Source organism: Neopelma chrysocephalum, unplaced genomic scaffold (assembly GCF_003984885.1).
Source record: "Neopelma chrysocephalum unplaced genomic scaffold, ASM398488v2 Primary Assembly neopelma1_90, whole genome shotgun sequence".
Classification (NCBI taxonomy): domain Eukaryota; kingdom Metazoa; phylum Chordata; class Aves; order Passeriformes; family Pipridae; genus Neopelma; species Neopelma chrysocephalum.
The window spans coordinates 1,243,994-1,267,342 of record NW_020897752.1 but is presented as its reverse complement, the minus strand read 5'-3'; the positions used below and the strand labels follow the sequence as shown (position 1 = coordinate 1,267,342).

The 23,349-nt window shown below is 48.9% G+C and overlaps 1 protein-coding gene across 13 annotated transcripts in view; it reads left to right on the top strand.

Moving 5' to 3' along the window:
• EIF4G3 (eukaryotic translation initiation factor 4 gamma 3) overlaps positions 1 to 23,349 on the top strand; it is a 144,151-nt gene that overhangs the window by 61,611 nt on the left and 59,191 nt on the right. For 7 of the 13 annotated variants that reach the window (XM_027693140.1, XM_027693139.1, XM_027693137.1 and 4 more), the window contains 6 exons: positions 5,523 to 5,618; positions 6,915 to 7,028; positions 10,465 to 10,497; positions 17,802 to 17,822; positions 18,599 to 18,778; positions 19,760 to 19,874. In XM_027693140.1, coding sequence (XP_027548941.1) covers positions 5,589 to 5,618; positions 6,915 to 7,028; positions 10,465 to 10,497; positions 17,802 to 17,822; positions 18,599 to 18,778; positions 19,760 to 19,874 — 493 coding nt within the window. In that variant the 5' untranslated portion in view covers positions 5,523 to 5,588. The remainder of the gene's footprint in view (positions 1 to 5,522; positions 5,619 to 6,914; positions 7,029 to 10,464; positions 10,498 to 17,801; positions 17,823 to 18,598; positions 18,779 to 19,759; positions 19,875 to 23,349) is intronic. The other 6 variants (XM_027693133.1, XM_027693130.1, XM_027693135.1 and 3 more) reach the window with 6 other exon arrangements.

Genomic DNA, 23,349 nt, shown 5'->3' with positions numbered 1-23,349 from the left:
ATTTCTTCACCTGCATCCGAGGCTGAGTTCCTGCTGCCCAGGCCACTGACCCAGGGGAAGAGTCTCCAAGAGCAACCTCAAGGGCTGGTGCCTCAGCACAGCCCATCCCATGTTCCCTTTGTGGTTTTCCTTGAGGAAAATAGTCCAGCAGCTGGAATGAAAACAGAGTCTGGTTGTTAAAAACAGGACCACAAAGGGAACACCCGGACAGGGATCCTCCTCTCCTGTGCCTTCCCCCAGGGGCAGCTGCCTTTGGTCTCAGGGGCTTGTGTAAGGAAGAATTTATAAATTTAGGGATAGGATCCCTTAGTAGAAGAACACTGAGTGTTCCTCTGAGTGCCCAGCTGGGGGGTTTGGATCAATATTTAGCATTTAACTGGGTCAGGGAATGGCTTGGGAAAAGACCAGTGCTGTGCAGAGGTACCTGTTCAGCAGGAGAAATGGGGGTGGGGGGTGGGTCTTCTGAGGAAAAAATTGGATCTCACAACAGCTTTTTACTATTTCCAGCCCGTGCATATTTTTTGTATTTTATTTCTCAACATAAAAGAGTAAAAAGGTATTTTTTAAAATACATGTGGTGGCCCTTTTGGTGAGTTTTTAGCTGCGTTTTTTCCATTTGTTAGTGCAGTGATATATGGGATATAATGACATATAAACCACCTGGGCAAGATACCATAAAAATATGATATTATTTCTTTGCAAGCTCCACACTGGGCAAGAAAAAAGCCCTTTGGGACTCTGTGGGACATGCAAGGGCTGCCTGTGGCCCCAGCACACCCCTCATGTTGTTCTGAAGTGTTTTCCTTGCTGTCCCGTTCCTCCCCAGGGATTAAAGCTTTGTGCTGGTGCGCTGTGGTGCTGGAGTTCTCCCCCCCCAGGAGCCCAGTGGCTGTGCTGGTGTTACTGGGAAGTGACTGGGAGTGTGAAGGTTCCCCCCAAGGTCACAGCGGGAGCAGCAGCAGAGCTCCTGAGTCACGGTCATGTGTCGGAGCTGCAGGTCCAGTTCTCCTCCTCGTGTGTAACTCCATAAATATAGACCCAGCCAGCCTCTTCCCTGAGTCAGGAGAGGGCTCAGGAATCGGGATTAACCCCTTCCCACACCACCCCAGCCTCAGGAGGGGACACTGTTCTGCCTGGGGGTGGAAGAGTTTTGTTCCAAAAAAAATTTTCCAGAGGCAGAGCTGCGTGACTCAGCTTTTGTGAGCCTGGTGTGTGTACTTTGCCTGTTTATTCCCAGGACAGGCAGTCCCGAGGGAGTCATGTTACGCAGCAGGCTCAGTGTTTATTAACCAGCTCGGGGACTGAGCTAAGAATAACTTTTTTTCAGTTGTTTTGTTGATAGTGATAATTTTTTCTTGCTTAGCACAGCAGCACCCGAGGTGGAAACAGCCCAGAGAGAGGGTTTTCCCGGCAAATTGTGGGAATATTAAACTCTCAGCTATTATCACCTTCCTCCCCCCCTGTGACCAACCACAGCTGAAATACAAAATCAGGGAAGGGAGAGCTTGAAGGGAAGCAAATAGCTGGGTGTCCAAGTGGAGCAGCTCAGCAGCACTTCTGTGAACTCCAGGGATTCAGTCCAGCCTTTAGATGCTTCAGAACCAACCCTTGCCTGCAGAGTGGTGCTTCCTTCCCTGCCTTCCCCTCCCCAGGGGTTTATTTAGGGGATTTTCAGAGCATTTCCTCGCTGATCTCTTCATCCCCTCACTCCATCCTCAGCATTCCAGCCCTGGAGCCCTGTATTGCCACGTGACTGCACGTGACCACCTTACTTTCTGTTCCTATTTAGCTGCTTGGCACAGAAAAAGTCCCTTGGACAGATGAATAGATGCAATGCTTTAATCAGCTGACGGGGCTGAAAAGCCGCAGAGGGCTGTGATTTATTCTCTTGGATCTTTGATAATTTATTTAGGCTCCCACAGTCTTATATGTGAAGTTAATACCTGCAGAAATTTATAAACCACTTTCCCCCTCCCTTTTATTCCCCCCTGTTACGTTTCTAACACAAATACCAGTTAAGGCAAAACCTCACTATGGTTTGAAACGTGCTGGGCAGAAGTGTTTGTTGTTGTGCAATAGTTGTAAAACATGTTTATTTAGGTGGTGTTTGTGGTCTGCAGTGGAGTTTGTGTTGCACTTGTTCCTTAGGGCAGAGCTGTGACCTCGCACCCGCAGCGGTCACTTGTCCACAGTCACCTTGTTTGGTGACACCTTAATAGCAGAAACCCTTCAGTGGCCACAACTTAAACCTTTATGTGGCTTTTTTCTTTATTTTTAACTTAATGCTGTGTTTATTCTGGTAGGGTTTAAGCACTAGGGGAAGTGTAACATCGGGCTGTGTCATCCTGTCGGCCCCCAGTGTCAGAAGTGATGTGTCACCAGTGAGGGGGTGCCTTTGGCACTGTGTCCAAATGCCTGGTTTATGGCCTTGCTGCTGAAACTCAAAGCTTTTTAGGCTCAGTGATAGCTGTGCTTCCTTTCCTTCACATTTCCTTTGGCTTGGGTGATTAAAAAAAACCTGGGGCTGTTTTGGAGGTGGGATTTTGGACCAGCATTAACACCTGAGTTAGGCTTTGGGAGTTAGATGACTTAGGCTTTGCTCTGTCACATGCAATTTTAAACCTGAAGAAAACATGTTTTCATGACCCTGAAGGCAGGGGAGAATAGTAGATATTCCCTTCTCTTGTTGCTGAGGTGCTGTGAGAGCAGCAGTTTGGGATGAGGTCTCACCTCTTGACACACGGAGCTGGAGGCACAAGGAGCTCACATTCAGCTGATCCATTGATTGATATTATCTATTCATAATATTTCCTGTCACCCACCCTGTGTGCTCACTGCTGGCTGGTGGAAGAGATACAAGAGAGAGTGGCTTTAAACTGGAAGAGGGCAGGGTTAGGGTTGATATTAGGAAAGAAATCCCTCCCTGGGAGGGTGGGGAGGCCCTGGCACAGGGTGCCCAGAGAAGCTGTGGCTGCCCCATCCCTGGAAGTGTCCAAGACCAGGTTGGATGGGGCTTGGAGCAGCCTGGGCTGGTGGAAGGTGTCCCTGCCCATGGCAGGGGGTGGGATGAGTTGGGCTTTAAGACCCCTCCCAACTCAACCCATTTTAGGATTCTGTGACACAAAGAGCAGCATCAGGACCCTGTGCAAGGTGTGTGGACTGACAGCAATCCACTGATCCTCCAAGGGGAGAGGCCCTAATCTCACATTGGGCAGAGATCCCAGATGCACAAAGTCAGCAGCAGGATCCTATAAACGCAGGACAACTTCTACAGGCTGTGGATGAACAGACACTGGAGCTCCCTGTGTCTTGTCATTCTGCACCAGTGAGAGCTCTGGTACCTCCACTGTGGGCATCGACACCTCCAGCTCCAGCACAGTCACACCTGGCAAAAAAAAGGGGAAATAGTTGATGTTGCATCTGACATCTCACAAAAAAAAAAAGCATTAGAAGACTTCTTTCAAATGAGTTGTTAGCATGAATTAGTTTTTGGCAGTGGTAAGGACGGAGGGAAGGGCTGGCTGGAGAGGATCTGATCAGCTGAGCTCCTGGAGAGGAGGGACAGGGAAAACCTGCCCTGCTCACCTGCCAGAGGTTGTGCAGGGGCTGATCAAAGCTTTTAATTGCTCCTGAGCCGGAGTCTGTGCTGCTGTGTTGGTATAAACCACTACAGAACAACATTCTCCAGGTAAATACCCTGCCCAGTGTGTTTGGTGTCCTCACAGCACAGATCTGGTGGTGGACTTGGAGACTTGCATTTTTATCTTCATTTTGACCCACAAAGCAATGTGGGAATCAGGTAGAAAACAACAGAAGGTCCTGCTTAGCTAGTTTGGGTGGTAGTAACAGTGTCCTCACATCTCTGTGGAGTTGTAAGTTTTACTCTTTAAAAAGCAGTTTGAGTGCAGTCCCAGAGAAGGAATAGGAGGTGTTGCAGCAGTTGGTGTTTGGGATGGGATCTTTTTGGGCTGCACTCAGTCCCCTCATCCCCTCTGCCACATTTTTTGTTTGGTTGGTTTTCGTTTGTTTTTCCTTCTTTTTTTTCCCGAGGCTGGGAAATTCCTGGTCAGATTGTTTCTAAACTGTATTTTCATTTACTTTGTGTTACATTTTGATCGTGGGGGATTAGCTGGGGCTTTTATGTCTAGGGATGGAAAAGAAGGAAAAAAAGACTTAACACAGATTGTCCCCTGTGCTGGGCACGGCCGGGGCACCTCCAGCCCCGGGGGCACCGCTGGGACCCTCCGGACAAGGAGGACACGGAGGGGCTGGAGCGTGTGCAGGGAAGGGAACGGAGCTGGGAAGGGGCTGGAGCAGCAGGAGCGGCTGAGGGAGCTGGGGGGGCTCAGCCTGGAGCAAAGGAGGCTCAGGGGGGACCTTCTGGCTCTGCAACCCCCTGACAGGAGGGGGGAGCCGGGGGGGGTTGGGCTCTGCTCCCAGGGACAGGAGGAGAGGGAACGGCCTTGAGTTCAGGTTGGATATTAGGGAAGATTCCTTCATGGAAAGAGTGATCAGGCACTGGCATAGGTTGCCCAGGGCAGTGATGGAGTCACCATCCCTGGAGGTGTTAAATACGTGTGGATTTGGCCTTTGGGGACATGGTTTAGTGGTGGCCTTGGCAGTGCTGGGGAAGGGTTGGACTCGAAGATCTTGGAGGGCTTTTCCAACCTTAACGAGTCTGTGATTCTTGAAAGCAAAGACTGTCTCAGGCTGCTGGCTGGGTGTTGTGCCTCTACAATAATAACTGTTAAAAAAATAACATTGTACGTTCTAATGTTTTTGTTCAAAAAGAAAGAGGAAAAAGGCACTCTGAAAAGTTATTTCTAAATGTCTCATTAAACTGCGTCATCGGCAGAACTCCACAGCCCCAGTTTATTGTTACTCTGGGCAAACAACACTGGGGAGAGCATCTGGTGGCATAAATTGTTATAGCCCATGGAAATGGGTGGAACTAGGAAAAACTTGCAGAGCCCATGGTGTGCCTGTAGCCATGGCCTGCCTTCCATCTGGGATGATTTCGGGCCCTTCACTGCACTGGAGATGCTTTAGTGGCTTCTGGTGAATCCACTCGAGGTTGTTTCTTGCTGTTTGCCTGATTTTGGAGGATTTATTGGCCCTCTCTGCAGTTCATGCTTTCCTTGACAGCCAGCTCAGAGGAGGATTTTGGCAATCCTCTGTGTGTGGCCATGGGTTTGGACACGCAGGGTTTAGTGTGGGGTTGATGTTTCTCTTTGCTTGTTTTTTGCTGTGGCACTTTGGGAGCTCACTTAATAAATAGTAGTAGACTCTGACTGACTTAATAATGAGTAAGTAACTGGTACTTCCTTAACAGTAGTAAGCTACTGCTGTGAGAGATAGCATTGAAAACTTAGTTGGGTCCTTGTTGAAGGTTTTTCCATTGCGATCTTGTCATCCTTATCTCCATGTCAATCACTCCGTGTGATAACATGTTCCATTCCTATCTTTGGGGATGAATCATTGAATACACTCATTTTATATTGATTTTTCTTGTTCCCTGGCAGGCTCCTTACCCCTCAGGACAGAATGCAGCTCCAACCACGTTGGTGTACCCTCAAGCCCCTCAAACAATGAACACCCAGCCTCAGACCCGCTCGCCGGTAAGGAGCCCACGGCGGCGTTTCCTCCTGTTCTTTCTTCCTCGTTGGTGTGTTTCTCTGTCTGTGTGTGTCTGTAGCACATGGCTGGTTCTCTGGAAAGCCCATTTTACTGACCTGGAAGCGCATTCCAAATGGCAAACCTTGCCTGAGTTTTTCAGACACTGTCCTGGTAGGGTAATTTTCCTTCTGAAGTGGCTAAAGAAGCGATGGAGGGACTCTCATCTACTTCAAATAACATGATTTATTTTTAGCCTAGGTGCTTTCAGGTTCACTTCATTGTAGAGTTCAGGTTCATTCCCAGAATCTTTATCTTTTCTTCTTTTTTTTTTTTCTTTTTACTTTTTCTTTAAGGAAGTGTTTTGTGCAGGGATAGACCAGAGATCAAACACCAGCGGTTCTCTGCAGCAGCACTCAGTGTCCAGTGGCTCTAGGCATTGCTCCCAAATCAGTGCCACTGATCAGGTCTAACTCTGGAGGTTCTCACATGTGACCTAGAGCTTCTGTGTACTCAGATCTTTTTGTGCTGAGCCCCTTTTTCATCCAACTTTAGGTCTGATTGTCCTCCATAGTCTATTTTTTTGAGGTGTGTGTTTATTGTGATACCGCTCTGCTGTTGTAGGACTTTGGTTCCCCAAGCCAGGCTCTTTTTGGGGAATCTCTGCTCATAGTACAGCTCCACATGATGTTAGGAGACCCTCCTAGGGCAGCAGAGGCTTAGCCCAGCTTCTGGAGGCGTGGTGGCTTCCCATCACCACGTCCTGAGCCTCCATCAGCAAAGGGAGCACAATCCCGTGTCCTGTGTCGTGACACCTTCGGGTCACTGCCCCCTGCTCCCTCCCCAGCATTCTTCTCTTCCTAGAGTAAGGCAAATGCTGCTGAAGCAAAGTGAAAGCCTCCAAGACAGAGGAGTTTGTCCACAAAACAGGTATAAATAGTTGTGCATGGGGCAAGAACCCCTGGTGTGCAGCCACACCGATGTGCTGGCCCAGCTCCTGGAGGTTCCCCTCCAGGACAGTCAGTCCAGGAGGGTTTGTTCTGAGGCCCATGAACCTCTGTGCTGATAAATGAGCCAATTAACACCAATTTTAGAGTTCTGTGGTGTGGACAGCTGGGAATTTGTCCTTAGTGCCCCATTCTGATCAGTAATGCAGGACACAGCTGGTAAAACCTCTTTCCTCAGTAAGTATAATCACCTTTTTTCTTTAATTGTTGCAAAGCACAGCTAAATTGGTGTGGTTAGAACTGGAGCAAAAACCTGACTGAAGAGCTGCATCTCTAAACCAGTTTTTTTGACAGCCCAGCAGAACAGTGCCAATACATTGCACAGACAACTGGAAGAGGAGGAAGGTTTTGGAACAGAGTCCGGTTTACAGGTCCCTGGCTGGAAGAGGCTGGATAAAATACTGCATTGTAAGCAATATAACAAACTGTACTCCTTCTTGCAGGCAATTGTGCCCATGGCACCGTTTTTATTTCTTCCTTTCTTTCTTTATTTTGATTTTTTACCACATCTTTTTGTTGGCTACAGAAATGCACTGATTTTGCTTCTTTGCTGAGAGCACGAGCTGCCGTGGCAGCCTCTGCCAGGTGAGGTGGTGACAAAGGTCCCAAGGTGACACGAGGGCCCAAACTGAGTTACAGCTGGGGGGATCTGACCTGAGGTAGGACAGAGACCAGGGCCCCTTGGGGTTTGTCACTCCACAGAGAGGACCTGGAGGAAATTCGGCCAGAAAACACCAAATTGTAGGGGTTTGGCCCCGTTCCTGAGGAGATCTCGAGGAAGGATTTTTGTCTGCAGCCATCAGGCATTTTTCTCTATTTTTTTGAGCTCTCCTGTGTGCAGGTTTTGCCATCTGCTCTGCTGTGACCATCTCCACCTCATGACTAAAAGCTGCTCCCACCCATCACATCTCATTCCACCTCCCACCCCAAAGCAAATGCAAGACTGGCCCGGGCCTGAGCTACTCCTGCATTTTGTTCTAGGCTTGATTTATTTGTGTTTTTTAATTTAATTATTATTATATTTTTATTTCTTTTTTAACCATCCTTTTTGGTGGTGGGGGCAGGGTGAGGAGGGGATGAGGAGGGTGGTTTTGCCATCCCTGGGCTCCCACAGCACAGCCCCGTGTGGGGCAGGATTGATCCCAGCCCCACTTCCTGGAGGGACTGGAGCTTCCTCCATCCCATCCTGCATCCGAGGGCCGTTGGAATTGCAGAGCTCAGGCTTTGCTGCTCCTCCCAGGACAGCAACCTTTGCAATCCAACTGGTTACACGTTTGCTCCCCGCTCGCATCGCTCCGGTAGCGGGAACGGCAAAGTGCAGCTGCAGCTGGGGAAGGAAAACGAAATCCAGGTCCTTCAGCACTGCTGAAAGTTCTCCGTGCTCTCCTGGCCATTCCTGCCCTGAGCACCAGGGGATTGAAACACAAACTGTCCAATTCTAGGAGTTCTGCCCAAAACCAGACGTGCTGGAGAGGGTGTTGGAGCGATCCAGGAGGGGTGTGAGGTGTGGGCCAACACCCCCAGGGAGAGAACGTTCCCTGTGCCCACAGAGGACTGTAGGGAATGAGGGTGCAGGAAGGTTGGACCCAGGATTTATAAAGTTTTCCTGTCTACTGTCTTCATCAAACAGAGAAAAAACAACCCCAAGTGTGAATTTTAATCGGAGCCAGCAGTGACTACAGTTTGTTCTGTTGCTTACAGCTACTAATAGGAATAATTCCTATCAACCTGAATTATTTAAATAAAAAATCAAGAGCCAGTGGTGACCAGTGCAAAATAGATGAGGCATTTTTCACTAACTTGGAGCTTTTATTTAATTTCTTTATTTTTTTCTTATAACACGTTACCTTCCACCACAGAGTATATTCCAGCTTCTTCAGATATAAACTTCCAGCTCCTGCCTTAAGCACAGTGAGAACAAATCTTCTCTGTGGAACAGGGATGGGAGAGGTGCTTTGGCCCTGAAGCGAAGCAGCACAAGGTTTTTGCACCCCATCATTCTCTTTTTGGGTAGTTTTTTTTCACTGGTGTGTAGCACAGAGTGTGTCACCCCATGGAAAGGCTCAGCCCTTCCAGGGGACCCTGAGTCCCTTTTCCCAAGACATTTGAGCTGGTCTGGCAGGGTTCTTCAGGGAAATAGGGACTTGAAGTGCTTTTACCTCCTGAGACTCATCCAGGTGCCTGTTTCTCCTCATCCACAGAGCCACTGTCCTCTTCCCACCTGGAGCCTCAGGAGGATGCCGGGAGGCTCCGAGTCCTTCTCTTTTATTAAAATTGAAATTTAGCTTTTTAGTCTTACAAGGTGACCAGGCTTTGCTTTTTTATTCTTTAATCTAAAGCTTAGGGAAAATTTTCCAGGGTGAAAAAACTATTTGGTGAACCAGTGCAGGTCATTCTTTATAAACCCTTGTGCCAGAAACGTGTCTGCGAATTTGCTCCTTTCTGAGGGGTTTTATGTCTCTCCATCCAAGAGTCACCGTGAGGTGAAGGCAGAAGGAATATATAAACATCAGTATTAGCAGTTCTTGGAAATCTTAGATCTAGGCAATTAAAGTAGTTTATAAAGGAAAAAAATCAGCTGGGCCAGTGGATATTTATACTTTGCTTCATGTTTGATGGCATTAAAATAGATGGAAGGGCTGCATGTGAACCCTGGCCCACTTTTCCTTCCAGAAAAACCCTCTTATTAAGAAAACCAATAATTAGTAGCCAGTTTTGATCACTGTTCCCAGGCAGAAATGAAACCACAGTGAGTCCCTGAATGAGCAGAGATGGGCTGTACCATGTGTCCTAAGTCACTGAGCCATCACAGTAGAGGCACGTGGTGGGGAAAATCCACTCTGGATCACTAGTTTTGATTGTTCCAGTAATTATTGGAGCTCTTATCAATAGTTTCCCTGCTCTCATCATGCTCATTGCACTGAGAATTAAAGGTTTCAACACCTAACTCAGCTCTGGAAGACGACACCTTGTCATCTTTATTTATATTTTCCATTTCTTGCATTCATTTTTATTTCTATTTTAACAATCAGTTCCTTATTGGGAAATGCTTTGAATGTCGACTGAGCATGTTCAACTGGGATTGTTTTCCTCTGTGTTTAACCCAAGTGAGTGGGAAGTGACTCCGTAGCCTGAGCTCAGGGCTGGGAGCCAGGACCTCCTGTTCTCCATCCAGGCTCCACTGCTGATGCCCTTCAGTGGGGACACCATGGGATAACCTGGTCCTTGTCTTTCAGAGGGGGTGACAAATCCCACTCGTTAAGGAGGGGGTTGTTGTGATCCTGATGGAGAAAAACAAGCTGGAAATGAAGGAAAAGGGGGTGTATGTGCAAGGAATCGCTGCTCTTTGCCCTGCAGGGATGTCCCACAGCCCCTGGCTGGCAGGTCACTACCTGTGCCTGGCTCTTCCCTGCTCTCCAGCCATGAGTGTCCATCCTCAATCCCACAAATACCCGGAACGGCTGAGTCCAGCTGCTTTAACCATTTCCCTCCACTTTAAACAGTTTCCAAACCTCCACTGCTGCTTGTTTTAAGTTGGTGGTTTTTTTTTTTTTTGGTTTCATGTTCTTTTCCCAGGCAGGGTGAGGAATGCCTGCATCCCTCCACTAGAGTGCCTGTAGGATCCCGGGAGCTGCTCTCCCAGCTCCCAGCAGCGCAGTGCCCGTGTCCATCCGACACCTCGCTCCCTGTCTGTCGCTGTCCTGCAGCAAAGCTTTTGAGTGTGTCGTTGTTATTTTATTTTCTGTGGGTTTATTTTGCATAGACTGTGACATTTTGGTTCGTTGTGGTGTTTCTGACTCTTTGTGCCTTTCCTTTTGTGTTTGTTTCTCCCGCCTTTCCTCAGTTTGCAGCGGGGCCTCGACCTGCCCATCACCAGGTACAGTACCTGCCCCTTCGTTATCACCCTGCACTAATTGCCTGGGGGGGCTTGGGGGTGGAGGTGACTCACCTACTAACTCAGAGTGGAGGAAACCACCCCTTAGTAGCTACTAGCACCTGCATAACCCTCTAACGAGCTGCCTGCAACGCTGAGTAACACAACTCACCAGTGGGGTCACTGCTCCCATGAACCTGTAGGGATCCTTGCCAGGTATTTGGGAGATTTTTTTTTGCCTTCTCACATCACTAGAAACTTTTTCTGGATATTCCCCAAACTGATCAGTGGATTAAGTTGCCTGAAGATGTCAACTGAGAAAATCCTGCTTTTCCAGCTGGGAGCGAAGCAAACGACTTCCCAGTTGCCACGTTTGTTGTGTGATACACCTGATTATCTGTGACCATTGCACTGCTTAATGTCTGCTTATTACTTGGCCCATGAAAGCCAGACATGTAGGGATCTTCTGGTATTCCTGTTGCATGACTTGGACTTTGTAAAGAACCACTCCATTAATGAGAGTAAGGATTGGGAATAGCTCTGGCACCTGAAACTCGGGGTGGCAGAATGACCCTGCAGACCTCTCTGGTGTCAGGACAGACACACAGGTCCCTCTGTCCTAGTCAGGGTGTCTAAAATTATCTTTTCTATCAGCTCCCCCATTCATCTTTGCCAGAACTCTTTCCCCTGGGAAGTGATGTTGCTGCTTCTTGTAGCTTTGGAGGGGACAGAGGTGGTACTGTTGGGTGGGAAAGAGGAGCAGAGGCGTGACAAGAGCAGGAAAGCTCTCCCAGATTGGGTTGTTTCCATGACATTCTTGGCTTGGAAGGAGCAGGTTGTTTCCACCGAGTTAATAGGAAAAAAAAAATCCGATTAACTCCAGTGGTGTCAGGGCAGGGGCTCAAGCCAAGGAAGGTTTGTTCCAGGAGGGTCATTTTGTTCTTGCTTTGCTCCTGTTACTGAGCAGTTAAATATAGGGATGAGCACTGTGGGGATAGTTGTGTCTCAGATGTGCAGGTAAGTGTTAGGTGGGCACAGACACCCGAAAAACATCATCATCCTTGTTCCTTCCACCTCAGGGAGCAGCGAGGGGGCCGTGGGAGCCACCCAGAGCAGGGCAAAAAAGGGCTGAAAGAGGAAAACGGGACATTTGCACTTGTTTGCTCACAGGCAAAGCTCATGGGAGAGAGAAAGGAGTGATTTCTGTGTGTGACTGGGATGGCTTGGCCAGGAGTGCTGGAGGAATGTTTGCAGGACATTTGGGACACGAGGGGAATGCCGGGATTAGGATCTTGTTTAGATACTTCTGTTCTTGATCTTAACTTCAGGTCTGTGTTTACTGAAAATCCATCACTGCTCTGAAACTCCTCAGTTCTTTCATAGGTCATTACTAAGGCACTGGATATATTCAGTGTGAGCCAGTTAATATTCCCCTGAAGTGTCCTGAGCTCACTGAGAGCAGGTTTTGGCCCAGGAGTCTGGAGGCAGCACAGCCTTGGACGAAATACTTCAGCAGCTGGTGGCTTTACTGGTGGGACTCTGCCACCAGTCTGTCAGAATTTGATCTAGAACTTGCCTTTGAACCCAGTTCTGACCCTGCCTGCAGGTTAAAACTTGTAATTTCCGATTACAGATTTTTGACTGTTACATTTGAATCTGCTTATAATTATCTGCGAGAAGCTGTCACCACTGGAAACACATTCCAGGCTTTATTCCCAGTTGCATCTGTCATGTGCTGGATCAGGATAGGCACAGAGAAACCCAGGCTCTAGATGTTTATTTCTTTTAATCCAAAACTCTCCACCCCTGGTGTGGATTGGGGGTGGACAGAGGGATTTTGGTCACCACCAGTGCAGGAGGGTCACGGCTTCGTCCCAAACCCAACACTCAGAGGATGCTCAAGACCAACATTTAGCCATGTTTAAACTGTGTAACATAAGCAGGGGGGTCCAGACTGAGATTTGTAACCTAAAACATGCTCAGTAAGTAAGTTGACTGTAGCAGGGTTAATGTTTGTTGCACCAACTCAAAATGCCCTTTGAAGGCAGAGGCAGCACCATTGTTGCAATTCCCCATGTCCATCCCAGTGGGATTTTATTGACATGTGCCTCCTATTGATTCTGGGTCTCTTTCAGGCAAATAATGGATTGTTCTTTAATGTTGTTGCCTGAAATTATTAGCTCTTAAAAGTACTCAAATTAGCATGATTTAAGCACTTGAAGTTGAACGGCAGCTTTATAGGCAGGTTTTTTTCCAGATGGGAATTCCTGTCCTGTGTTGGATAGTTATAGTTGGTGAAGCCAGTTAATGCTGGAGAAAGAGTGATCACATTCTGGACAAGAGAAAATATTAGAGATTTAGGGTGTTACAGTAAAAGTGGATGAAGTGAAATGAAATAGCAGCTGGAGTTGTGATTAGAAGTTAAACGTGTATCAGTAATCCTTGATTCCCAGATCACACACTGAGAATCTGCTGGAAAGCTTCACTTTGTAGGAGAAAAAACCCAGACCCTGCAAAGTGTTTTGGGCAGTATTTCTAATACTTGTGTTCTTCCTGAAATGGCCTCAGCAACTCCCTGCCTGGGATTGCTGCTCCATTTCCCACTTTGTGCACGGAGCTTTCCTGGTTTTAATTCCTAACTGAGGCTCTGGAGGCACTTTGTTGCTTCTGATCCTCAGGAAGTTGAAAATAGCAGTTTTCTTCTAATCTGAGCTCCAAAATGCAGGTTTTTGTTAAATTTGACTCTGCCTATAAAACTTTACATTTAAGAAGCGACTTGGGGAGCGTCTGGGTGACTTTAAAACTGGGTGCCAAGGTAATTAAAAACAGAAATCAGAAGTATAAACTCAAATGTCATCATTTGCTTTTTGACTTTTAACTGTATTTGAGCTGAGTTTGCTGCTCATGGCAGACTCATTTCACTTGGGGTTGCTGGTGGAGTTGGATCCAGTTTTAGCTCAGGGTTACTTGGGTTCCTTTGGGTGGAACTTGTACAACAGAGAATGGGCTGGGCTGGGTGAAAAAGCTCTGGGATTTGGAGAGGTTGGGAATTCACTCCCTAACTGACTCCACTGGCCATTTTGTAGCTTCTTGGGGTATTTTGAGTCAGAGGGTGACGGGAAGTGGCTGCCACAGTCCCTTCCCTGTCTGCATCCAGCACGTGGAGGAGTTGCCAGCTGTAAATCCCACAGAAAGGGCTTTTCCTCTCAAATTAATAATTTATAAATAATAAAACTGGGAGAGTCTGAGGGGGGCAGACAAGGCTTGCCTTGTGCCCAGAGGGCTGCACTGAGGTGCTGGTGGCCACTGGGGAAATGTGGACCTGGGGATTTGTGCTGCAGCTCCTGCTGCTGGCACAGGTAACAAGTGATGGGACAAGGGGAAACGGCCTCAAGGTGTGCCAGGGGAGGTTCAGATTGGATGTTATGGAAAATTTCTTTATGGGAAGGATGGTCAGGCATTGGAACAGGCTGTCCAAGGCAGTGGTGGAGTCACCACCCCTGGAGGGATTTAAAAGCCACGTGGATGTGGCACTTGGGCACATGTTCAGTGGTGAACATGGCAGTGCTGGGGGAATGGTTGGACTTGATGATCTTGGAGGGCTTTTCCAACCCAAACAATTCCGTGATTGTGTGATCTTGATGTCTCCAGGCTGCAGCTCCTCAGCTGAGCCCAGGGCCTGTGCTGAAGTTTGAAAGGTCAAATCCCACATCCATCCACAGGCTGATGGTTCCTGCTGCACTGCCTGTGCAGGCACCTCCTCCTCCCCCTCCCAGCCAGGCTCAGGTTATCCCACCAGCCCTCCTGGTGGCACCAGAATGACTAAAAATGAGTAACAGGGGTATGAGAAGCTTAACTGGAGTGCAGAGCTTGGGTGACAACTTGTTGAACTCTCCTTTCTCTTCCTTTCTCTGCGACCTTCTGTGGGCTCCATGGACCCATCACAACATCCAGCCTTGGTCCAAACTAGGAAAAGAAATAGCTGAGTGCCCATGTTCCCTGGGCTGAGCTTGGTATAGGTTTGTTTTCAGCGCTCTTACCCCAAGTTTGTAGCTCAGTGCAGTTTTTGGGGTCTGGAGGGAGCACTCCCAGGCACTGGAAATACAGAGTGAATGGCAAATCATTAAAAAGGCAGTGGTGGGTGATCCCAGGGACTGGGCTCTGTTTGATCATTGATTTTTCTACTTGACAACCTCTCATCTGGGTGCCTTCAGCAGCCTCTGGGAAAAAAATGAAGAAGGTGATGATTAATAAACAGATATTGGGTTGTGTGTATTTAAGCAGTGATGGAAGGGAATGGCAGGGAATTGTGGAGGAGTGGGCAAGAGGTTAGAAGGGGATTTCCTTAAAATTAGTGTTAATTCCTGTGGCACAAAGAGCAGATGTGTGTCTGCAGCAGTACAAAGGTGGAAAACCTGGTCAGCACAAGGATGCTGTGCATGGAACAGGTGACATCCAGCATGGCACGTGGTGCCAAGGAGAAGGGTTTATTCCATAAGGCTGAAACCACGTCAGCAGTGCAGCCTCCAGATACACCACTGACGTTATTTCCAGTTAAGGAGTTTTGGGAAGCACTGCAGAAACCCTGTCTGGAGCCTGTGTGCAGTTCTGCTTTTGGATTTGCCAGAGCTTCCTTGAGCAGGGAGGTGGAGGATGTGCTGGGCTGATGAGGGCTCATTAAAGGAGCAGGCTGGAGGAGCCAGTGAAGGCAGTGTCAGAGGGGTTTGCTTCTGCTCCTCTGTGGGGGATGAGGGCAGCAGCCCTGGGGGAAGTTAAAGACAACATTGCCCAGTAGTACTGACTCCAAGGTGATCCAAGAACTCCCTCCCTCTCTGACTTGGACAGGTAAGGGATGGGACATGACTCGAGGACACAACCCAGGTCTGCACTGGTTGCTGAACAACCATAATTTGACCATCATTAGATGTACCAGGGCTTTATTTTTGAAGGCAGGAGTCAAGGAAGGGCTGGTGTAACACAGAGTTTCTCTCAGAAGCCTTGCTATGGTTCACCCTGGTCCTGAGGGGTCCTGTGTGTGCTCCACTCCAAATCCTGCACTTCCTAGAAGAAATAGAATCCAGATCTGTCAGATTTTCATGTCCTGGTGTTCCCCCCTGCATCATCGTTAGTGTTACCTGGGGGTGTCTGTGCAGGACACTTTGACCGTGCAACATGGATTTTTTGGCAGATCAAGTCAGAATAACAAAACATTTCTAGGCATGAATATTGCTGGCTGAGCTCTGGAGGGACAGGGGTGAGGATGGAGCATAAACCAGTTTGCCAGCCAGGTGATAGTGGTTTAGAACAGTCAAACCCCCCCATGGCTCAGATGCTCAGTGCTCCAGTACCCGATTTCCTTGAGAATCCTGGTTTTATACTGGAAGTGGAGTAGCTACAAGTCATTAAACTTTGTCAGGCAGGTCTCAGCTTTGGTGCTTCCAAATGTTTCTGATGGTCCTGTTTGGAATAACAGATCTGCTGTTCCTCTTGCTGGTGTGCCAGGGATGGAATTCTCCTTTTTTCTCCATCTCTGGAGCCGAGCCGGCTCTGCGCTGGTGTGGGCTGTGTAGGGGGCTCCTGACAGGGTTTTTAACACAATTTCCTTGTCAGAGATCCTCCTGCTGCTGTGGAACAGCCCAGCACTGCCCTGGGGGCGTTCAGTGCTTGTGGGAGAGCAGGGCTGTGCCTCACACCCCCATTGCAGAGCACACGGCCCGTCCTTCCTTCTGCTCCGGTGGGGAACAGACCCAGCTCGTGTCCCATGAGATGGAGCTTCCAGTGTGTCCCCCAGCAGGACTCCCCTCGTGAGCCTTTAGGGACCAGTTGCCAGTGATGGAAATGAGCAGCTTTCCATGCCCAGGGTGTTCCTGGTGCCGTGAGTTTTCCCTCAGGTTTCCATTCGGTGGGAGCAGGTTCTGTAGGCGCAGCAGGAACTCGAGGAGCAGGTTTAGGCTCATGTCTGGCTGGCACTGGGGGAGTCTCCCCATGGCTTTTCTTGTGCTGCCCTGTGGATGGAGCTGCTGTTGACAGAGAGACAGGTCTTGCTTCAGCCTCCAGCCCATTTTCACTCTGCAGAAACACAGCCCCGTGGGGGCATTGGAATTTCTCACCACCTTGGTGAGACTTGTGCTGCCAACAGGTTGTAAATAATCATCAGTCAGCGATTTGCAGTGGAATGAGAAAGACTTTTGCACTTTTTTTGTGGTTTTGGATATTAAAAAATTGCAGACTCTGGTGATTCTCACCATAAATTCAGCACCTGCCCCTGGTTCCTGTGACACTTGGGTAGTTCCCCCCCATGTCACAGCCCAGCATGGCTGGAGCAGGACCATGGCAGGGTGATGCTCTTCTGGTTTTCTTTCTGCACCCTCATTCCAAACTTCTCTCCCCAAACAGTTGCCTTCTCCTGGTTCAGGTCACAGTGTGCTGGGGACAGTTCTCCATCGAGATTAACAGGGCTGGACATAAAATCATTGAGCTCCTCTTGACAGTGTCTGGATTTCTGAGATGGAGTCATCCATGGCTCTCCTGGAGAAATCATTTGCTGTGGGGAACAGCTCAGCTGTTATAAAGTCTTCAGCAGCACCAGAATGAACACTTCAATCTCATTGTCATGGCACAGATAGAGGCATCACAGCTTCCTTCCATCCTCCCTCATCCTTCCCAAACCCAAGGTGGATAATCCCAGCTCATTCCCTCATTCCTCAGTGGTCACCCCTCTCTTCTCTTCTCACCCCTCCTCACACAGTTGCTCCCTGACTGTTCCCATCACTGCACAGCAGCCAGCAGGGTTTGGTGTGATGTGTGCTGGCCTAATTATTATCATTATTTTTTTTCTAAGCAGTTAAGATATGTGGCATTTCTTACCCTCCCAGTCTTGGTGCAGAAATGGAGAGAAATCCACGCTTGGAGCCAGGATTTCTGCTTTATCTGCTCCCTCTGTATCACTGGAAGAGACCAGACAGGAGAAATATTTCATGTTTTAGGAACAGAGTAAACACAAAGTCTTTCTGTAGTGTCACGTCTCCTGCAGTCAGTCATGGTTTGGTTGGTTTTTTCCTTTTGTTTTTTCAACTTTTCTGGACAAGTTTTGTGTGGAGGTGTAAAAGTTTCTGATCCTGTGGGATCCTGAGAGTCCTCGGTACCACTTTTCCTGGCAGTTCGTGCAAGGGGTGAGAGCAGGGCAGGAGGTGACTGGAATGGTGTGAATTAGGGTGCATGTTGATCCTGTTCCTTCCTGTTGATCTGTAAGCTGTTCCATTGGCTTTCTTTCTGTTTCCTGCTGCTTTCTTGCTTCGTTATTGAAGGGAGGATTCAGACCTATACAGGTAACTCCAACTCCTGGTTCTGCATGGCATAAGTGTCTCACCTGTACCATTCCTCCGTCAGTGAATGCATTTCTTACCTCCTGACTGCCGAGATTCCAAAGCCTCTCCAGAGCCAGGCGTTCCAGCCCCGCGGATGCTCCGTCCCGGGGTCGCCGGTGCCTCTCCCGCGCCAGGGCCGAGGACGGAGCGTGTGCCAGGGGCTCGCTTGGTTCCCTGGACCTGGTCCATCCACCTGGGGCATCACTTCATCCCAACGTGGTAGAAGAGTTTGGTGCCACCCTGGGACGAGTTGCCACCCTTTGGAAAACAGGGCAGGACAAGTCGTCCGGATCAATGAGTGTAAAGGAAAGGCATGAGGTGCCTCTGTCCATTGTGAAATTCCAGCCTTTTAGCTCTTCTGGAGGTACATTGGAATAGTTACCTTGATCTTTTATTTCCCTGGAGTGTTTGCAAAGGTGGGGTTTTTAGCAGCCAACCCACCTTTTAAAAAGAAAGGAGACAAACTCCTTTTTCTGACATTCGCTCTGAAAGTTGAGCTGTAAAATTCGATAGCTACAAACTAATAATTATTAGTTTGTAACGTTTCTTGCCTTTTTTTACCTTGTAAAATAGAAAGCCCTGCTGTTCACAGATAAACCCAGACTGTCCTGCAGCTTTCTGAAGGCGTGGCAACCCTCGGAAACTAGTCTTATAATTATAATATTGTATTTCTAATCCTTTCCCAGAAAGTCTGACCGGTTCTTTGTTTTCTCTCCTCTCTCCCTTCCCTTCCCTAGTTTTTTCAGAGGCCTCAGATCCAGCCTCCAAGAGCCACCATCCAGAACAGCAGCCCCTCCATCCGTCCCGGAGCACAGACCCCGACTGCCGTGTACCAAACCAACCAGCACATCATGATGGTGAACCACCTGCCAATGCCCTACCCGATGCCTCAGGGCCCCCAGTACTGTATCCCACAGGTAAATCCATCAGCCAGGCACCTGAGGAGCTGCAGAGCCACCTCTGCTCCATCTGGGCTGTCTGAGGACGTGCCGGGAGTTGGTGGGAGGGGGGATGTGTCTGTGGAACCAAGCTGGTGGTTCTGTATTTGGCCTCGTGTGCCAAGGGGGGTCTAGATTAGATGTTAGGAAAAATTCCTTCGTGGAAAGGGTGGGCAGGCACTGGAACAGGCTGCCCTGGGCGGTGGTGGAGTCACCATCCCTGGAGGTGTTCATGAAACATGTGGATGTGGCACTTGAGGACATGGTTTAGTGGTGGCCCTGGCAGTGCTGGGGGAATGTTGGACTTGGTGGTTTAGAGGCCTTTTCCAACCTTAGTGGTTCCATGACTCTGTGATTCTGTGGTTCAGCCTCTGTCCTTTCTCTTATGAAGTATTTGTTCTGTGCATGGAAGCTGTAGGAGTCAAAAACAATGGGAAACCAAGCTCTTGGAAAATATTTATGCTTTAAATGTATCTAATTTGACTTAATAGATCTACAGTCACTCTAAAACCTTGGGCCTCATTAAACAGTGTTGGTGAAATCAGGGAGGTGACTCTGCTCTGCCTCACCTCTCAAGTCCTCCCTGCCTTGTCTTTACCTTAGCTCTGATTATTTTTCTGACGGTAACATTTGGGGAGGTTTACATTGGATATTGGGGAAAATTCCTTCATGGAAAGGCTGGTCAGGCATTGGAATGGGCTGCCCAGGGCAGGGGTGGAGTCACCAACCCTGGAAGTGTTCCAAAGGTGTGTGGATGTGGCACCTGGGGACATGTTTAGGGGTGAACGTGGTGGGGAGGGAATGGTTGGACTCGATGATCGTGGAGGGCTTTTCCAACCTTAATGATTGCATTTCTCTGTAGTTACCTGCTTTGACAATCAGATCCCTGGTGGTTTGGGGGGCTCCATTACAGGTTCTGTGTGCTCCTGTGTGGACTGATGGTGGTTTTTGTCCCCCCAGTATCGTCACAGTGGCCCCCCGTACGTCGGGCCCCCCCAGCAATACCCTGTGCAGCCGCCGGGACCGGGACCCTTCTATCCAGGCCCAGGTCCTGGAGAATTCCCCAATGCCTATGGTAAGTTCTGCTTGGAGACTTCTTACAGAATCTTCCCTGGGTGTGTTTTTCTGTTGTCAAGCTGCAGATTTATAATAACGAGCTGGATTAGCATTTGTTTGAACTTCAAATAGATGCTAAATTTGGTGGTGTCACAGCCCTGATTATTCACTCCTGAAAAATCCCCACTCCCAGAGCATTGTTTGTGTGAGTGCCTCAGGAAAGGCTGCCCAGGATCACATGGGACCAGGAATGGTGGCTGTTTCTTAGTCCCTGCTCAATCATTGTTATTTATTAAGGTATTGTGGGTACATCTGGCAGCCCTGGTTTCCACTGAGCCGTGCCCTGGGTCTGCTTCCAGGAATACAGCAGTTGACTTTCTTATCCCTGTGTTCCTTGTTCGGTGTTTAGTGAGGGGTGAGAGCAAGCCATGGGGTTTGTTCCCTGGTTTTATGCTGCAAAGATCAATTTAGTGCAGTGGAAGAGTCTGTAACTCCCGCACAGGCTGAAATTTGGCCCTGTCGGGGGCAACTCCTGGTGTTGCCTTTTCCCAAGCAAAAAGGTTGGGAGATTGTCATAGATATGATCATCAGATATACATGTATTCAGGGGGTTTGACTGGATTGAAGCTGTGTCAGGGCAGGGTCAGGTTGGATCTCAGGGAAAGGTTCTTCCCCCAGAGGGTGGTTGGCACTGCCCGGGCTCCCCAGGGCAGTGGGCACAGCCCCAAGGCTGCCAGAGCTCCAGGAGGGTTTGGATGATCCTCTGGGACACAGGGGAGGATTGTTGGGGTGTCTGTGCAGGGCCAGGAGTTGGACTAGATGATCCTTGGGGGTGCCTTCCAGCTCAGGACATTCCATGATTCTGTGACTGTCCCAGGTCCTGAGGTTCAGAGTTTCAATTAAACATTCCAGGGCTGGGGATCCCTCCTGTCCATGGCTCCTGGTCCTTGAGTCCTGCAGGGCCTCCCAGCTCCTCTCCCCTGGGTCCCAGTTTGCAAACCCAGTGGGTGACTGTCCTTCCCCACCTCTTCTCTTGGCAATCACCTCTTACAGAAAAGCAGTGAGGTCTTTTCTTAACAATTCCCAGCGTGTTGCTGTGCACAATCCCTGTCCTCCTGACATCACAGCCCCTGGGAGGCTTTCCATGGGATCTGTGTTTGGATGGTTCTGGCAGAGCAGCTCCTGCAAGCTGTGTTTGAGATGCAGAATTAGGAGTCTTGCACTCATGTCCATCAGTTCTTCCCTTGCTCATTTATGGCAGCATCTGAAAGGCCCCCAGGATGATTGCATTCATCACCCCTTCGTGTGGGTGGATTTTTGAAGGGTTTTCACCTCTCAGTATCAATTTTGAGGCATTTTGTTCTCTCATTGCTACCTGCCCATCACATTCTGTGACCTGTTGGGGGCAGAGGTACTGTCAGCTTCCCATGGGCTGCAGCTGTTGGAATTCCAGAGCCCTGGGGTGACTCATTCCCTTCCAGGCTGAACAGTGACAGCCCTGCACCCTTGGCAGAGCTGCAGGTTTGCTCTTCACACACACAGATGCCTTTGGAAGGAGAGCAAAGCCCCACTTGCTTCCCTATGTATCATTTGGAGCTCTTTTTTAGTGTTTTCCTTCTTTCTGTTCTTTATCTGGTGTGTGTGGAGCTCATGGGACTATGTTGAAAGGTTGCCCTGAACCCTTCAAACGTGGTTCTGCAATTTCAGAATAGAAGGAGGGAGGGTAATTATGAGGCAGCTGCTTCCTGGTTGTTTATCCTAGAAAAAAACCAGAAGGAACATTGCAATGGTTCTTCAAATCTGATCCCTTAAATGAGGAAATTGCCCAGTATTCCTCATTTTTTCTGCTGTTACAAGTCTGCTTTCTTACTTCCTGCTTAGACTTGCTTAGTCTTCACTCTTGTAATTAGGAAAAGGTTCCTTTCTGGCTGCTTTCCTCTCCTGGAAGTGCCTGTTTTCTTGCACAGAAACTTGGAATCTTTTAGTCCCAGCTTGTTTTTAGGTTGCTGTGTCTGTGGAGCATCAGTGGGTGAAGCTGGAGCTCTCCATCCTGCAGAGTTTTCCAGGCAGGGAAGGTTTAGCTGAGGAAGGGGATGATGCAGCTTTGCCTGTGCTCATCCATCTTTCCCTCCTGTTCCTTCCTTGCTGTTTGGAGGGACTGGGAATGCTCAGTCTCTCACCAGGTGCTGCCAGGCTTGGGGAACAGCTAAATCTACAATCCAGGCATGGATAAAGCTGCTGGCAGTGCCTTTTCCCATAAACCACAGGATTTGTAGCCAGTGTGGCTGCTGGATATCAAAATCATTACAGGACCCGAAGAAGGTGATGAAGGCAGAACTTGTGAGGATGGACAGTGCATTTTATACCTCAGTTCTGCAATTTATCATCCTCTGATATCAGGGAGTTTCCTACAGCGTTGGGAAAGACCTTGAAATGATCAGTGGGAAGGAGGGAAAATAAAACTTCGGTGCTGTAGGACTGGAAGTGATGAAAAGGCAGGAGAGCAGAGAGTGTGGCACTGACACGGGCACTTGACTTGTTGCAATAGAAGCTGTTTCTTCCCAGAAGTTCCCTCTTGCTTTGCAGGATTTGGTTTTTTTAAGTATTTTTCATAAAGGAAGAGTCCTTCCCTGAGGAGCTGCCTCTCTGTCAGGGATCACATTACAGGAGATCTGTAGAAATGAAGGTAATTCCCACATTCCAGGGCTCCCAGGCTGGCTCCTGTCCCCTCACCTGACCCAGACTCTGCTTGGACACTGGGCAGCTCCACCAGAGTGTTACTGGGAAGAGTTTGAGGTTCATCACTGTTTTTAAGGAGAGAGGGAGGAGGGTTCATAGAATCCCAGAATGGTTTGGGTTGGGAGGGACCTTAAAGCTCATCCAGTGCCACCCCCTGCCATGGACACCTTCTGTAGCCCAGGTTGCTCCAAGCCCCGTCCATCCTTGGACACTCCCAGGGATGGGGCAGCCACAGCTTCTCTGGGCAGCAGTTCTGGATTCCCAGGCTGGAGAGGTGCTGGTGGACACTTCTGTGCCCTGAGGCCTGATCTGAGCTCCTGCTGCCCGACCCTGACACTCAAAATGAGGTGTCTGTTGAGTCACTGAGCCCAGCCCAGACTGAACACTTGGAGCACCTTGTGCCACACAGGGCTCTCTGCTTTGGCAGGACAAGGCTCCCCTGGGAGGCTGCAGGCAGGGAGCTGGCCCAGAGCTGCTGCTTTCAGCTCTCAGCTGGGGGAATCCATCCTTTGAAGTCTCAAATCAGACTGTGCAGGGCTGAGCTCTTTCTTGGGTTTCACCCTTTGCCTGAGATCGCAGTGACCCCTGGTTGGGTTACAGGCACAATCCAGGTTTCATTCCCATTTAAAGGTTAGTTCAGCTGAAGAATGATCAGATATGAATAAATCAGATTGCTCCAGGGGCAAATGCAAGCAGTCAGTCCATCCAATATCCATGCCTAGAAGGGAAAAAAACCCAGCAGCACCTCACACATT